Raw genomic sequence first — 18,118 nt, forward strand, 5'->3', positions numbered from 1 at the left:
TGATTTGATACTGTGACTTATCTCGGCATTGTTAGTGAATGTGATTGCTGCTATTTTGTATTGGATAAATTGCCATCTTTAAGTTACAGAAAGCACAAAATCATAGTCTGTATCACTACACCAGAATCCCCGATACCCTGTCCCTTTAGTCATAAACTGTTGACCAAATCTGGGTATAGGAGTGGATTCAGTCGCACCTAGACTCCTCTCTGAAAAGGACTTTAGAAAGCATGGGGGTCCTCTCTGAACCTCGTGACTCAATGGAAGGGTCTCTCCTACTTTCCCTCCTCAAATATACACATTAACTCGATTTGATAGACGAGTAAATCATTCCAGTTTAATTGTTCTATCTGCACAGCTTTTCCACCTTGAATAAGGAATAGAGTGGACCTTGCCATCGCCTTCTGTTAAGTCATCCTTTTTACAAATCTAGATTAAAATCATGCGCTTTCTGGTATCTTTGGTGGTGATTCTTCAAACAGCCTAAATTATCCATTCGTGACAGCCCAGGAAGCAGGGAGGGATGGGGGGGATATGTTTTAAGATTTCGTCTTATTTCTCATTATCCTACTCTGATTTTGGTTGGCAAGAATTTAAAATAATTTTCCCAAGTTGAGGCTGTTTAGCCTGTGATTGTAATTGCTGAATGACCTCTCCCTGTCCTCTGCTCTGAGTTGGTTTCTTTTGGATGGTCTTTCTTTGCCTTTTCCTCCACGACTGGTCTAGTTTCTGGGTGATCTTCTATCACTTTTGGATGAATTTTCTGTGGGGTACCAAGAGTCTTCGCATCCTTTTGAGAGGAAGATGTTTAAACATTGTCTGTCTTTGGCATGTTCTCCTTCACTTGTTTCACAGGAGGTTCCATTTGAGGAGATTTTTCACGCTCGCTGTCCACCTTCACTTGGGAAGCTTTAGCTCGTTTTCTTATATTGTCCTTCTGAGGAGGGACAGCCACTTCTGCTTCCCGCTTTGTCTTGCCAGGTTTTGCTTTTCGCTCATCCTTCTCTTTCTTCTTTTTAGACCCTGGCTTGAAAGCCATAGAATCTGCTCCCAAATGCTCATCCCTCATCTCAGGGGTGGCATCATCTCTGCTTGGGAGCATGAACAATGAGTCCCTTTGAACGACTTCTCCTGTAACTGGCTCTCTTGGTTTTCTCGCACCTTCTAGCAACTCAGCATTGAGAAAGCCTTCATTCACATCCTCTTTCCTTCCCTCCTGGTGTTCTTTAGGTTTATTTCCTTTGTCATCTCCACGTGGATTTTGCATCTCCCTCTCTTTGTTGCCACGGCTCTCTCTTCCGGAAGGTTGTTCAGGGTAATTTCCAGCTCTATTACAGCTGCGCTGCCTATGCCCCACAGGATAATCCTCCCTATGTCCCCGAGCATATGGCGAATACTCTCGTCTGGTCCCAGGTGGACCAAAGCAGTCTGGAGAAAAGTTCCCTCTCTTTACTGGAGGATGAAGTTGAGCACCAACACCATTGCCCTTGTAAAACGTTTCACACCACTCTCTGTAGTTCCTTTCCCATTCTCCGTATCCTTGCTCTCCAAATGGATCTCCAAAGTCAATAGATCTGCCATCGGAAGCTTTCATATCATACGGTGGAACTTGTCTGTACCGGTTAAAATACTCCCTTCCTCCTTCCCCTTGAGATATAGTCCATTTCCTGGGAGATTGGCCTCGGACTACTGGAGACCTTGACCGTGAACGGTGTCTTCTGTGTGGGGGTGACTTTGACCTCGACCGGTGATAACCATGTGGCCTTGACCAGGAATGATAGTTCTTGTGACTCTTCCCTTTGCCTCTGCTTGGATATGGTGGTGATCGTGAGTAGGAGCGAGAATGGGAACGACTAAATGATCGAGAGTACGAGCAAGAGTAGGAAGAACCTGTTCTTGACTTGGAGTAGGTATGCGAACTTGTAGAGGAAGATGAAGTACTATAGGGAGAGTTGGACCTTAAAAAAAACACAACACAAAAAAATTGATCAAGTTAATTCAAAACAGTTACTCTCCTCAGCTTTTTGGAGAGTTGGACCTTAAAAAAACAAGAACACAAAAAACCAGATGAAGTTAATTCAAAACAGTGACTCTCCCCAGCTTTTTTCCTCCCAGATTTCCTTTGGCTATTGATTGATTTAAGGTGCTGTATGCTGGCCTCTACTGGGACATGAACGTGCACATTTTTCACTCCTCAACCACTACACGCAGTGCAAATCCCTTTTGTTGCAGTCAGATGCAAAAAGAGCAAGTCTTTATGGCTACCGTGCAGTATCAAACATCGAGAGAACACGATGTAGCATTAATACAGTAAAGATCAATGTTAAAATGCTGCTTGGACTATTTAACTTCACTACTTCTTTGGCAATTTGTATGGGATGCAAAATTCTTACGTCCAGTTGTCATTAATCAACACTTCTGGCCAGATGTGCTAGCAAAATCTTACACATACCTCTAGCTCTAACCAGGGATAGTGACTGCATTTCAAGAGAAATCATCTCGAAAAGCTTCTGAACTCAGCCTCGACTAGGATGACTCAATGCCATTACTCTAGGACAGATACTGGCAGCATGAGCAAGAGAGAGCTTTTCAGCACTCCTGCCCAAGTGACTTTTGGGGATAGAAAACATCAGCTACCCTGAGGTTTTTCTTCACAAGGAGTTCTTTTATTATTTTTTAAAGAACCCTTTCGCATCATTCCGCAGACGTTCATGAGCATCTTCCCTCCTCTATAAGTCCTTCAGCAATTCAAGATTTCCTTACAAACAAGTCTGAGTCATGAGACAAATTTTACAAGGTCAAAACCATACTAGCATAAGCCACCAGTTTGCAGTCCAGGTTGAAATCTCTCTGTGTACCCACATGTGGTAAACAGAAGAGGAGATGAAGACAACGTCTCTCACAGATCTCCTCCAAAGTGCTTTGAGGAAATGGTTACAAGCAGAATAGGGAGATGCAGAAAATCCAGCAACTACACCTCTTCAATTTCTGGCCTCCTCAAGGCTGTCAGGCGGTGAAGGATGCCATTACAGAGAAGCTTTACTAAAAGAGAAACCTGTTCCTGAACAGCTGTTGCCAAATTATAACTGCCAGTCAACTGTAATCTCTGCCCTATTTAAGCTAGGAATGCACACATGAAATTCCTGTCGCTGCTAATCCCTGGGATCATCCCATCCGTCTAGCAACAGAGCGGTGGAGTGCAACGCCTCCTGATTCTTCCAGACAATCTGCTTCTCCATAATGGACATGTAAAGCACGTACCTGGAAACCGAACGCTCCTTTCGAACCTTGTTATATTCCATCACTTCCTTAGCAAACTCATCCTTTGTAAACTCATCAGGTTTGGACTTTTTCTTGTCCCTGTGAAAACAAGTTTGACCTTTACTACCATTGTAGTTTGACCTTCGTTACCAAAAGACATCAAGAAACACAACATGGCCACTAGGAGAAAATGCCTACTGCATGCAAATGCAAAAGGTGAACAGCTAACATCGAAGGAAGACCAGCTTAGAATACCTACAACTTTTAGCCAATATTTTAGAACTACATTTGTCTTGTCTCAGTTTTGCATGTTTACCCTTTGCAAAGAAAAAGGACATGACATTATGACACCGTGACGATTCTTGCATTTTGTTGATGTCAGGTGCACTGTGGTGTAACTGCAGTCTGATATGCTATTGAAATACAACAATGAAAACCAAGGCAACTTCATTGAGCCAAATACTTACTCCTCTTGCAGTCTCTGCTGTTCTCGGTAAAACTCCTCCCTGGATAAAGGAGGTGCTTGTGTCATGAGGATGGTATTTGCATGAGCCCTTGGCACTGCTGTTGCTACCCAAGCTGATGACATGTTGGCAGGAGCTGGAGGATATCCTGGAGGGGGAACAGCGTACCCAGCAGATGGAGGCTGACCAGGTGGAAAGTGAAGAGGAGACTGTGCTGGTGGTAGCCCTGAAGGAAGTGCATGGGGTGGTGGAGGGTATGAGGGAGCTGGAGGCACAGGCACGACGACGGATGTTGATGCTGCTTCTGTTGGGGCGTGAGTCCTTTGGGAACGTCCACTGCGCAGGCGTCCTCGATTTGAACTTCTGAAGAAACCCAAAAACATGTGTCACTCTTTGTCACACTCTGCCCTGATTGTAAAGAGGAAAGCGAATGAAGCGGCAGCCTGGTGGCGAGCACTTCCTACCCTCAACTTCAGCATTTTTCTCCCTGCTTTCCCTTCACTTGAGACTACGCTCCCTTCTTGATCCTCATGCTTGCCTTCCAGACCCTCGCCCCCAACAGCTCCCGCAGTCTTCTCCCCTTATACTCCGCTTTGTGACCGTGGATGGAGGCTGCCCGTGCTTAAAAGACACTCCCATGTCCCATGTGCCAAGCGCCCACCGCTCCTCTGCCACTCCTTGATGTACTTACTGCTTATACTTACTACTGAAGATCACACTTCTGATCCTCAAAGTACTGCACAAATATTAACTAATCTTCTCTCAAACTTCTTTTAGCTTCTTCCACAGGCATCACCTGTGGTCTTGCCTCATGATGATGTCTTTGGCCTGTTCTTGTCCCTGAATTGTTATTTTCTTGCTTACTAAATTTGAGAGTTTTAGGAAATCTGTGGAATCGTCCTGGCTTTTGTTGTGCTTTATCTTTAAGACATTATAAACACAATGCACGCTTACAACCGATCTCTAACAAAGGCGTACCAAAAGGAAGGACTAACTTGACACGGCAATAATAGATCAAACAAACGCCTCTCTCTCCCACTGAGAGAAAGCACCTTGGCTCGTTGAGATGAGAACATTGAAGAAAGTCAAAATTGTCATCAAATAACAGCCTTGACTTTTCCAAGAATTTGCTCCACCAGTATCCGCTAAGTTGTGAAATAAAGAATGTTGGAGGCTGATTTGTATTGGGGAATCAATGTCTTCAGGTCTGTTCAGCCAGTAATCAAAAGGGTGGCTTTCCACCCAATCCTTTAGTTATATTTCATTTTTAGATGTACTGCTGGTTCCCTCAAAAACTGTTCCTTTTTCAGAGTCCTCTTTTCAATCACGTACTGGAGTTTTACTTTAAATACTCTACTGCAAGCACAGATCCCCTTTGTCAAAGCCAAATCAAATTAAGCCCTTTAAAAATTAATCACCGCTTGTATTCTCCACAACTATCTGGGCATACTTACTCCATTATAAATCAGCTGTAGTCTAAGTTAAGTGTTACGGCCTCGTTGAACAGGTTACGGGTCGTAATATACCGGATTTCTGTAGAATACTTACCGTTGCCAGCCTGGTCTGCCACCAGCTGAGCCAACTGTGCTGCCTGTGATTGCATGAGCTTTTGGCGTAGGGAGAGGAAAAAGAGAAAAATCCCATTTAGTTTATCTCAAGACAGCTTTTTAAAAGAAATTCTAAAGTTATAGTGACTTACCGGTTGAGGGTACTGATTGCCCTTCGGGGCCCAGAAGACTTGGGATCGCTGGTTGCCTTAGTGCAGGAACGTGATCGCCCTTGTCAATACATGCAAACAGTTAGAAATTAAGCTCCACTAAAAGGCAACAGTCACTGCATCATTTGAAAGAAAACTGACCTCCTCTTCCAACAAGCTGCTGGTTGACAGAGAGGGCAATTTCAGAAGTTCAGTAGCAGTCACCAGAGCAGCAGGAGGTAACACAGTATCAGCATCACTACAAAAAAAAAAAAAAAAGTTATTATTCAAACAGCGTTTTCAAGTGCTACTGGAAATAGCAAGTCCAAGGTGAGAAAAGGCTGACTACTCTAAATGGGAAAAAAAATTTAAAAAATCTTCATCAGATTTACAGATGTGAAGTTGGCCCATTCTTACTGAAGACTGGAAAGAAGTCGATTTGGACTACTGGCATGCCAAGAGAAAGCTCACTGGAAAAATATCTTCTTAAGCTAGCTGCACGTGAAAGGGTTAGAGCACATACAAGTCACACACTGAATCTCCATTTTGGAAGACGCGAGAACTGAAATTCTATGAGGAAATGTTTATGTGCGAGTGCAGAGGCTGCCTTAGAGGTTCTTCTGAATTGCGGTTCTTTGCATTCAACGCTACAGCTGAGCCCGACAGTCTTCTGGACAGAGAGGCTATTTGCAGCCCAGGCATAAAGCTGAAAGGCCACAAGCCCTAAACAATCGTACAGATCTTTCACGTCTTTTCATGTGACTTCACCGGGCTGCAAACTCAGACTTTCATGTTTGTAAATACTTCAAAGTTACGGCGTTTCAGTGTTTATTAGCCAGGTCAGCACGCGTCACCGACTGCCCTTTGTGTTACTGAGGATGACTCTGACTTATCGTAAGATTGATGGTAGAAATACCGTAGAAAAAAGTAATAGGAAAACACCTGCTCAGTTTTAGCTCTAATTGTGCTTTTACAGGTTTCATGAAACTGTTGCTTCCTCCGTACTAGAGAGAAATTAATGCACTCAAGAAGCTTTGACATAACTAGAGGGCTCCTTTAGGAATTGCTAGCCACATAAAACCAAAGGGCCCCTGGGCAAAATGTGCCTCTTTCAGGGTAAAACTCATAGACAATGACTGATAAGGGAACTGAGCAAGAAATACTTCTGAGACAATCCTTGCATGAGACACACTTCCGAGTTATCAAAGTGTCCTCATTCAAAGTAAATACAAAAACCAGAACTTCCACTAGTATCGGGAACTGTCACTACCGATAGATAAATAGCTAGTGGAGAAGCTCAACAAGAAGAAGAATCTAACTTGAGCATTTTAGTGTCCTTTATATCCCTGTTGATCTACAGATTTACTTACCAAAGAGGTCCGTCCGGCTGTTCAGCACAGAGAGACAGGGACACTGCTGGAGGGAGACCAGAGGTGACGACAGAAGACGGATTTACTGGCAGCCCAACGGCCACAGAGGACTGACCAGAGGCCAACGATGACAAAGCAGCAGCAGAATGAGGAGCCAGGGATGCTAATGGAGTCATTAGTGGGTCCTGCTGTCTGGAAACTGCTGGCCGGAGCTGAGGCTGCATGTTGTGCGCTCTTGTTTGTCTCGTTAGTGGTGGTGGAGGTGGTGGAGGTGGCGGCTGCTGCTCATGTTGCTGCTGAATCTGCTCTCTGTAGCCAGTTCCATTATTGAAGTTGTTCACAGCCTAGAGGCAGAAAAACACATACAGAAAGGCACTATGAAACTTCAGTAGATGTACGAACAAAAGCCTCCCCAGAGCAAAATTACTTGTGTGTTCCTGTAAACTTTATCAATCCTAAAATCAATCAACATACAGGTATAGGAAGACATCAGGTGAAACACTGACCCTAACGATGGGTAACGCAGAGTATCTCTATTTACAGTACCTCAGTGTTAACACCAAATTTGAAAGTGAGGCAATCACGTTAAGCAAAAGTGTGACCTGAATTTGCCAGATTCTCTCTAAAGAGTTGTAAGCTTCTCTAACACCAGATAACGGCTCTGAAAAGTAAATTTAGCCTTATTCCATTTAGCCTTGCTTAAGGAGATGTAAACGAGTATTTTCTTCCCTTTCAGCTTTTCGCAAATAGACCTGTCTAACAAACAGTTTACATAAATGTCAGCATGTCACCTGGCGTAAGAACTTGTTGGCAGTCAAAGCATCGGGAGAAACGTCTGTTTGATGACACGTTGGGCATGTATGTTCCTCAGATTCCAGTAACGCTGTTCTAATACCTGTGAATAACGAGAACCATCAAAAGAGTTTTCAGCAAAACTAAGGAAAATGTTGGGGTTCTAATCAATTATAAAAACACGTATATGATTAATGGGTGAATACGGTCTTGAACAGAGCCTGAAGCGGTAAATGTCCAATAGTGTAAAAAATGTCCAGCATGCAGCAAATAACTAAGCAGAGTTGATATTTCACTGTTGTTACTTGGAAGCTGTAGAGTAGGCTGTGTCTTGATGTTTGGACTGGTCTTTCCACTGTGCAGGACAGTGAGAAGTCACCAACCTCAAGGTTGATGAATAAAACACATCTCAAAAAACCTTTCATAGGTTCAAGTTCTGAAGGATTTCACCAACTCTCCTGTGGAGAAGAATGTGGATTAAACGCCCAACTCTCCGTTTGTTGCAGACCACAATAAGTCACCAGAGCAGGCTATAGAATTTTGCATGAGAGAAAGGGCTGGGGACAAACTAAATGCATTCAGTATCTCATACTGTAATCACCTGCACGGTTACACATTCTTCTCAGAGTCATCCTTCCACATGTACAGAGGGTTTAACTAGACACGTAACCAGGGAAAAAAGCTTTCTGCCTTTTTTTTCTGCCCTTTGCATAAGAAGGGTCCTCTCCCGTTCTGGGTATACTCAGGTATCAAACAGAACGGGTAACCAAGTAATTTTGTTCTCTCCCAGTTCTGCCTTCGGAAGGTCAGATGCCATGTTTTGAGTTAACAACCGTGGGAGTAAGACTTACATTCGTCACAGTAACTGTTTCCACAGCAGGGAGTAACAGCTGCGTCACTCATGACCTCTTTGCAAATGAGACATAACAACTCCTCTGGAACAGGAGCGTCTGAGGAGGAGGAGGAGGACGGCTCCTCTGGTGAAAAGGGAGGCTTTTCCTTCTTTCCTCTAGCATACGCTTCCCTGGAGGCGGGGGCGGGGAAGGAAAAACAACAAGTGAAAGATGGGCAAAGGAGAACTTTTCCAAGCTTTGGATTTTCCGCAAGGAAGGTAAAATAGATGGCATTCTTCTCACTCCACATTAGCTTTCTAAAGCGTAGGCATTTAGTTTCAACTACTTCTCTTTGGCCACCACACCAGAAGAGGGAGGGGGAACAATTTTCCTTCTGCAGAACTCTCCCATTCATGGGATCAACTAAGAGATTGGCTCAGACTAGAAAAATCATTTTTCGACATCCAGAAATCAGCTGAAATGAATCCCACCTCTCCTCTGCCAGAGGGTCAATGTAAATTGCAGGCTCAGGATCAAGTGAGTCTCCGATTAAATACACTTTATGAATAAAAGAAAACTATGTCTCAGCTTCTACAAAAGGAGATCCATGACAGCCACAAACAGAAGTGCTACCAAGTGCATTTCTTCCCAGCCACTCTTGTCACCACACAGTAGGATTTTCTTAGTGTAAAGCAAAACAGGAAAACATCCGTCTGGTTCACACATGAGATTTGATCAAAGCCAGAGGGGGAGGAAATCTCAGTCACACAGCTATTTGCTAAATTTGGCAAGAAGCCTTTGAAACGTCAAAGAGAAGCAAAACGAGCTTTCGAGGAGAATGACTCCAACGGTAAGCACTAGTGAAATCTTTTGCAGACCTACAGATTCTAGGTGTTCCACAAGTTGAACCAACTTCCAGGGGCGTGAACAGCAGGACCAGTCTATTTCCATATTAGAAAGTATCACAGATTTTAAGGCAACGATACAATGACGGTGCTTCCTCCTTCGTAATTACAGACGCTGGCCAACTTGCTTGCATTGCCACTCGGACACACACGCATGGTTTCTCTCGTTGCCTTTCTGCTCAGTCCCATTAATCCCATACTTACGCACTAATAATTGGTATGGCGTATTTCCCAGTGCTTGTCAGCATAGCGCCCTTTATACTGGGATCTTTCACCTCCATCAGGAAACTCCTCGGAATTCCTGTGCTCCTTTTAATTCTGGGAACAGACTCAAAAATTCTGTCCTGTTAAGAAAAGAAGTGCAGATATCTCTCATCTTAAGACCCACCCTTAAAAGGACATTTCAATGATGATTTTCAGCAGCAAAAGCCTTTAATCCTCTCCTTTTACCCAGCATAAGGCTTGCTCAACTAAAATACCCTTCTCCCTAAAGGAATATAGCCAGGATGTCCCAAAGGCTTGAGCAGCGTTTTGAACTCAGTCGACATCCTTTGGCTTAATGTCAAGTTCCTTAAGGGTGAAATATCCCTTGGCTCACCATCCACTCGGAGAGGAGACACAACCCCGCTCCTCCTTCAAAGCGCAGTTCAGAGTGAGAGCTTAACTCGGTGCTCTGAATCCGACACTGAGAAACTGAGATTCACCTTCTCTAGTGAAGGTGGAATTCGTATCTCACGCATATACATTCAGCAACTGATGTCAAACGGCATGGCTACTCAGCCAGGTGCTTGTGTAACTAAAACACGCAAACATTGAACGGATGGGGTCGACCGAAACATCTTGGGTTTTTACAAACTACTGAAAACTGTGAACTGTCATTAAAAAGCGTTGAAACCAGAAAGATTTCCAATAAAATTGAAATGTATAAAAATATGCATGACAGTGTGCAGAGAAAGATCTATGGACATATGTAATGTCCATGGCCTAGAAGGAAGAAAATGTTACATTTATAACTCCAGGTTTCCCGTGAATTGTAAAGGGCTTTGCAACATTGCCACATGACCTCTGCGTTTCACCCCAAAAGAAACAATTCTTAACATGAGTATTCATGTATTTGTTACGGAACTGCCAAGGGAAAACAATTTAAAAGTAAGTCACACCAGAAGTCCCCCGCAATCTTACCCCCTTTGTTGGGCAGTTCTTTACACAGTGGCCAGGTTTTCCACAACCAAAGCAAGTATATGATGTCGGAGGTGGACCCAAGGCTTTCTTCGTGTAACTGAAGGTGTTTTGGGGAAAAAAAAGAAAAAGGATGCATGTGTTAAATCCATGTTTGTTAAAACCAACAAGTTTACAGGTTTTCCATCGTCGCCAAAGATCGGATTTGACATTATCCACACTTACTTGGCTGGATCATATTCACGGCAAGACTGGATCATCATGGCTTTTATTTTATCTTCTTCGGCAGCATTGGCTTCAGCCAGATTGGCAGTCTGTTGTTTAACAAGTAATCGTTTGAGAGGCACATTAGAAACACATTGAAGCGCACACAGCCAAAGACAACACCACTCACCCAAGCCTGTACAGAGCAGCACAACACTAGCTGAGGTTGCCTGAAAACAGCTGCTTATATAAAAAATAGTTGTGCTGAAAGTGTTCTGGGGAGTCCTTACACCATGAAATGATGCTTATGTGCCTGTTAACCTACTTGAAAAGAGCATTCTTGGGCACTCAAAACCTTAGGCTCAGGTTGGACCTTATAAAGACTTGTGCACCTACTCCAGTTTTCTTCCAAGTGGACTGAAGCTATGCACAGAAAAAGTTAGACCTGCCGCTATTATTAAAGGGATCTTTAAGCTCCAGTCTATTTGAAGGAGAAGACAGCCACTGTACATTGAATTGAGAAAGATGAAGGCAAGTACCATTGTTTACATTTGCAGCATCAGAAGGATACACAACTTAAAGGTCAGGGAAGTTGGTTTTGCTTGCTGAAATTCAGCTTCAGACACAGAAGCATTACAGAGATTCAAGCTTTTTAGAGCCCCTCAGCAAGACAAAAGACTCTTTTCAGTAGAAATCGTGCTGTAGGCAGTCCAAACTGCACGTTCCCCCCTGCTAAATTCTTCATATTAACTGATGTAACTAGGAACATTTGCACAATCTACACTGTGTCCCAACAAATTAGACCGTGTTGTCCACTCTAGATATACTGCAATTTATGAAATTGTGCAGCATTCCAAGAACGGATCTATAACTATAATGACTAGAAATTCAAAAATAGCCATGCCATTGCCCATGCGACAGAAACGCTTCTACTTTGGCTGTTGCAACCCCCCCCAAGATGTCCATAACCAACAGCCAATTCAGTTCTTCTGTGAACATTGTGTTCGTTTCCAATGTAAACCTAAAGAAATGTGTGAACAAGTCAACAGCTTCTGCAAGGCTGCTGCTTTGTGTCTTGAAGCTGAGTCATACTGCAACACTATGTGGAGGCTGATAAGGTGCTCCCCTTCTATCTTCCCAAAGTGGGAACTGCTCTTCACAGGATACTATCAACAGCTACACAGGCTTTAAAGTTAAAATAAATAAATTATTAAAAACTACATTAAAGTTTTCTTCCCATTACAACAGTCATCCTGCTATAGATCACAGTGTTCAATTTAAAAATTTGAAGCAAACACTTTTTTTTTTATGTATTTGACAAGAAAAAAAAATATATATACCTTAATCAGCTGGGCCAGAGAAAGAGGTGCAGAAGAGTCATCACTCTGTTCACAAAAAATTAAAAACATCTTTAAGTTTTACAATCAAAACCTAGCAATAGTTAACCTCTACGGTAGTCGGAAATTCTGCACTATATCCTCTGAGCATCACTGAAAGAGGCATTTCCAACCTAGTGTCATTTGCCTGTGTTCAAAATAAAGTCCAAACCCACGACAGCTTAGGAGTGCCTATGTCGTTAAGGAGAAGAAACTAAAACAACCAAAGCCGCTTGAGATTATGTATTGCTCCAGAATGTCTCAGGGAGGGAGCCTTGTCAAATGCTCACAACTGCTTAAAAGTCCAAGGGGTAAGGAAGCTGTCAACTGTCCGCTAAAAGGGATTCTAAAACAATATTTATGTTTCTTGGAGAAGGAAGCATCACTACAGAAAACTTATTTTCAGTGCAGTTTGTAAATCAATCAGCGTCTCATCATTTATAAATGCACACGGCTATGCCTTTATGAACACAGCCTAGTTGCCTGTCAAAATCAAGCATGGGCACATCAGCCCTGAAACAGGAACTCTGCCTCTCCTCTCCATAAGTTTAAAAATGCCAGGCTCACCACACCCCACAAAACCCAAATGCAAACACCACTCCAAAGCATCCGCCATAAAAGAAACCCACCACTTTATCAAGAAAAAAAATAAGCTGCTCAAATTATTGAAATTAAGGTGTCTGCCATGACAGAGTAGCCTATAAAAACTGAGAAAATGGATTTCTTGTCGTGTATTAGACCGCAGGCCACACTAAGCAAATTAGATTGGGAAGTGTGAGAATTTAATATTCTTCTCCTTGCCAGCAGACCAAAACCAAGTCTTAATGATGACGAAAACATGGATTCAGAGCACAATCCTGGGATTTTTTTTTTTTCTCCTTTGCAACCACACTCCTCCCTCCCAGCTACCTCCTGCAACAGCTTGCAGGAATGAAGTCCTCAGGCCACCAGTCAGCAACGGACTGTGGCATTTACTGGGATCTAAGATGACATGCGGTTTTTCCACAAGTCAAAAGGGTAGCTCTCATCTGGTTCCTTTTCCAGGATATTGAATTCTATGATGCCACAAGCAGCAGTTAAGCTGACACTAGTAAAACATCATCAGAAAGACATCCGAATCACTGCTTAGTTTTTTAGAAACGTAGAATAAAATTTCTATGATGCTGAATCAAATACATTGTACATACAGCATCTATGTTTTAGTGGAAAATATATTAGGTTAATGTTGGGGAAATTAACACAAGGCTACATTGATCAGAATTAAGTGCAGTGTGTAGAAAAAAGTGTGAGATGGTGTTTTACATACGCCTCTTGATATTCCACTCACTGGCTCAGTTTGACATCTGGAAGAAGAAATAAAAGTGATCAGAACTTAAAAGAAAGCCCTTGTGCCCAACATACAGCAGCGACAACAGATTACAGAACTTGAACATCAAAACGTGATGTGCTGATAGTCTAGTGCATGTGGAAACGTATTCATATACATAAACGGCTCTCTCTTGGTACCTTCAGTGCAACTAAAAAAACCCCCAGAAGCCCATTTCTACTTTGTCAGAAAATTACTCTAAGACTTACAGCAATAGAACACCAAAGTGCCTCAGATATTTTGTCTCTGCGACATAAGTATCAAAAATATGAAGTCTGTACTACAGTTTTGTGTCTTAAACATGGTGACTAAAAATAGTAGTAGAAATGTCACCTGAAGGCAGTGCCTAGGATTTTCTGCGATTTAGGAGTCCTGTAGGAAAAAAAAAAAAAAAAAAGGACTTAATTGCCAGAATTTGCTTTAAGATAACCTTGAAAATGCTACAGTATTTGGGGAAATATTTATTACATCTGGGAACTCGCTGAGATTCCACATACTCATTGATCTGTATCTGCATGTAGATCATCATGAATGAGACATGCAGCCATCGATGTAGTTAACAAATAATTCCAGCATCATCCCAAGTGTCCCATCAGCAGAGCTGGCAAGCCTTGGTCTTTCCCCTCTAGCTAGTATGCAAAAACACCAGATTTGGGGCATAAGGATACCTGCCATATGCCACCCCCCCTGCCCCAAATGCAAAGAATAGACGGATTCGCAGAAACACTGAGAATCAGACTCTTCTGAGATGGGAACAAATTCTAAGTTTACACTCCAGTGCGTACCTGTCTTCACTCTAAAAGCAAGACAAGCAAACACGTGTAACAAGGAATCTCTCCACGTAGAGGAAACAGCATCGAAAACTTGGTGCTCAGAAAAAACAACCCCAAGATCAAACCAAATAGAATCATTCTTAACAGTTACCGTTGTTGGAGTTTGAACCCCATGTCCCAGCAGGCCGAAAAGCATAAGTTTACTTTGGGACAGGAACAATAAAATCTACCCCATTACAACAAAAAGTAACAGCAGCTTTAACCAGAAAGATACAATCTGAATGCCTCTGGAAATGAACATCAATTAGAAAAGGTAACACACCCAAACCACTAACACAGAACACAGTGCTTTATGGATACCTACAGAACGTATGTTTTGCTGGTAGCTTTAACTCCTCCGACAGGGATTCTTCTCACAATTACTGATGAGTTCTTAGGAATCAGGGCATTAGCCTCTGTGTATTCTGAAAACAACATAAATGCAGAAAAAAACATTAGTCAATTCATAAGAATGTATATGAATATGTAATTACACAGCGCGGCAGAGAGGGAAGCCCTTTGCAGATAGAAAAGCCAGATTTCAGATGTAACGGTGCATTTTTATCGTCTCAGCACACTAGCAGTACATTCCAAGAAATCTTCAGGTTTGAGAACCAAACGCAAGCAGCACAATCTTTTCCAGTTTTTTTTGAGAGAGCGTGAATGCCAACAGCAAAATGCTCCCAAAGGTCACTAAAGGAGAGTCTGCTAGCGCATGAGGTTCTGTCCTGATCTAGCTTAAGTGGCTTTTGCTTCTGTTAGGCTACAAAACCAAGGGATCTTTGGAGAAAAACAAAGCACAGCCAAGTCTCACCTGTGTAAAGCAGATCTGAAGTTAGACAAGCTTGCCCTGCAACAAAACAGGCCCTTAGCTAAAGCATGAAATCTCTGTGCCGTTGCTTTCATAGCTGTTCACTAAAAGCGATTCAGCCACGCTGCTGGTGCTCAAGGCCGACAGAACACAGAAGACAGCCGGCCACCTCTGCGTATGGCTTGCAGCTTAAGACTGCAGACTTAAGACTTAAGGGATGTGGTACCAGTTGGCTTTAATACATTTCTATTTCCTTCGCCTCGATTAATTGAATTCATTTTGGTTGATGGCACCTTAATAAAGGTGAAGTCAAACAACGCAGACTAAAAAGTTAACTTTCTTTTTCTTCTTTTAATAGGAAAGGATTAAAGCTGGAGCACTATTCCTGAAGTGCCTGGAAATTTTTGTTTGCTTGATTTGAATTTAACAGATGGCAGCTTAGTCTAGCAGCTCTCGGACAAAACTGGCATCTCCCAGCAGGAACCTTTTCCTCCTGGGCAGCAATATCCCCGAGCAGAGACTTGGCAACAAATCTTTCTATTTCTGAAAAGTCACACCCCAAGGCCTGTAATCACATTCAAACTTGTCAAGACAGCAGCTTACCAAACTGAAATATCATACTAAGTACCACGAAACCATTATCATCTCTGAGAATCAAGCACCACTTTTTAGGTTTAAAAGAATTTATGACTTCTCTAAGAACGTTTCTTACGTATAGTCACCATAAATGTTCTGATATGGTTCACACGTAGTACCAGGGAAAAAAAATGCTTAGAGACATATGGTGAAATGATGCTCGATAGCACCTGAACGACAATGTCTTTGGTGTAGAAAAGAAGCGATATTAACAAGAAATTCCAAGGTGTCATTTAGATACGGAGAACATCCATGGCAGAGGGGCCATTAGAGGGTCTGCACAGATGGTAACTCACAGCTACACTCTTGATCCAAAGTGTTGCTAGCGAGCAGTTGCTGCAACAGCCACCAAGCCAGTTTTCCAGTGCAGTGGAGTAAAGCAAGGTGATCACAAAACGAAGTCACCAAAGACAATTTATTTCTTCAAAGTAGCCACCTGTTCTCTTCCCATCCCTTTCAGCTTTCTCCACCTGATTTCCAAGACATCTGGAGAGGTTATTAATATAAGATATCCTCCCATATTTCCTTATCATTTTACCTAGCAGAATTCCAGGAAAGCAAAAATTTCTAAGCCCTGTACATCACACATCAACCACACATTCTTCTATGCCTGCTCCGCGCCCAAAGCACAGATCTGAAGGTAGTTGTCAGAACAGCAACTACAAAAGAACAGCCCTGAGCCCCAACACAAGCCACAGCTACCGAGCGTGGCCGAATCACATTATCGCTTCCCACCCCGTGTAAGCCCCCGCGCCGCTTGCCCTCCCAGTCCCCCCGCAGGCCGGCAAGATGGGCCTCAGGCTGACTCAGGCTATGTGGGGACGAGCCACAAAGAGCAGAGCGTGGCTCCCACAGGCCATGGCCATCACAGGGTGGTCTGTGACACTGCCAGCCGGGCAGTCCCTAAGCCCCCACGCCCGCTGCCCCCACGCACCTTCTTTGGTCTGGGCGTTGGTGATCTGCAGGTCACAGGTGGCCGCCTTCAGCTTCTCCCGGCCCATGATCTGGCGCTTGAGGTCGCACAGGGAGATGTGGAGGCCGGTGAAGGTGACCGTGTCATAGCTCAGCTTGGAGGAGAACTTGTAGTGGACGCACGACATGGTCGGGGCCTGCTCCCCGACGGCATCTACTACAGCGGACCGAGGGGGCTGAGCTCACCCCCACAACAAGTCCGGCCTGCGGCCCTCAGCGATGGGCGGGCGGGCGGATGACGGGGAGAGGCCCCCGCGGCCCCGGCTCGGCCTCTGCTCCCTCTCTCACGCAGCGCTCCCAGGCCCAACCACTCGCTGTGGGCACTCGGGCACCTCTGCCTCAGCGTTCCGTTGGCGGTTTAACGGACGCCAGCCGCAGGGGCTGCCCTGATCGCATCACTGCGCGTGCCCAACGGAACACTGCACCCCCCCGCGCCTCACCTGGCCTGTGGTGTCCCTCCTGTCACCCCCCTGGGCCTGCCACTGCCTGGTGTCCTGTCACACCCCAGGCCTGTGGTGTCCCTCCTGTTATCCCCCTGGGCCTGCCACTGCCTGGTGTCCTGTCACACCCCAGGCCTGTGCTGTCCCTCCTGTCACCCCCCTGGGCCTGCCACTGCCTGGTGTCATGTCACACCCCAGGCCTGTGGTGTCCCTCCTGTCACCCCCCTGGCCAGTCACTGCCCGGTGTCCTGTCACACCCCAGGCCTGTGGTGTCCCTCCTGTCACCCCCCTGGGCCTGCAACTGCCTGGTGTCCTGTCACACCCCAGGCCTGTGGGGACCCTCCTGTCACCCCCCAGGCCTGTCACCGCCTGCTGTCCCTCCTGTCACCCCCAGGCTGTCACCACCCGCTGTCCCCTCCTGGCAGCAGCCGGCCAGGACAAGACAGCCTGGGGAAGATGCAGTGGGCTTTGCCGTGCGGCACTTGGCTGCCCGTGCCCAGGCCCAGCGAAGGGAGGGGACATCTCAGGGTGTCCGAGTGTCTCTTCTTGCATTTACGGGAAGTTCGGTCAAAGAGCCAATGGCCATTGATGGTTATTGCCATAAACCCATCTGCTTGTACTGGTACCGCTTCCACAAAAAGAAGACGACAGGTCATTGTCAGAGGAGACTCCCTTCTGAAGGGCACAGAAGGCCCCATATGCAGACCGGACCCACTTCTTAGGGAAGTCTGCTGCCTCCCTGGGGCCCCAGTTAAAGCTGTGAAGAATAAGCTTCCTACCCTGGTACGGCCTCAGATTATTCTCCATTATTGATTTTTCATGTAGGTAGTGACAAAGTTGCAGTAAGAAGTCCAAGGGCAATCAAGAGAGACTTCGGGGCCTTGGCACGACTGGCTAAGGGATCAGGAGCACAAGTAGGTTCTCCTCGGTTCTTCCAGTTGCAGGAATGCTGACGGAAGGAACAGGAAGAGCCAGCAGCTTGAGCCCGGTGACACCGGCAG

General features: G+C 44.6%; 3 protein-coding genes across 3 annotated transcripts in view; 2 read left to right on the top strand and 1 right to left on the bottom strand.

Moving 5' to 3' along the window:
• The window catches only part of LOC309416429 (serine/threonine-protein kinase PAK 3-like), a gene marked incomplete at its 5' end in the record, with an annotated part of 266,010 nt that overhangs the window by 81,436 nt on the left and 166,456 nt on the right, over window positions 1-18,118 (top strand). The window lies entirely within an intron of this gene.
• Window positions 1-18,118, top strand: part of LOC309416404 (E3 ubiquitin-protein ligase RBBP6-like) — a gene marked incomplete at both ends in the record, with an annotated part of 135,506 nt that overhangs the window by 54,912 nt on the left and 62,476 nt on the right.
• On the bottom strand, window positions 623-17,263 carry LOC309416407 (E3 ubiquitin-protein ligase RBBP6-like; the record flags this gene model as incomplete). Its single annotated transcript, XM_082015963.1, is given in 18 exon segments — window positions 623-808; window positions 812-1,958; window positions 3,262-3,360; window positions 3,729-4,088; window positions 5,274-5,331; window positions 5,425-5,503; window positions 5,584-5,680; window positions 6,792-7,135; window positions 7,583-7,686; window positions 8,435-8,607; window positions 9,526-9,665; window positions 10,504-10,600; window positions 10,726-10,814; window positions 12,045-12,089; window positions 13,387-13,423; window positions 13,780-13,818; window positions 14,584-14,683; window positions 16,640-17,263. Coding segments are annotated over 18 exon segments (3,360 nt in total). The 5' UTR covers window positions 16,806-17,263.

This window comes from Phaethon aethereus, assembly GCF_964289735.1.
Source record: "Phaethon aethereus genome assembly, contig: HAP1_SCAFFOLD_108, whole genome shotgun sequence".
Taxonomy (NCBI): domain Eukaryota; kingdom Metazoa; phylum Chordata; class Aves; order Phaethontiformes; family Phaethontidae; genus Phaethon; species Phaethon aethereus.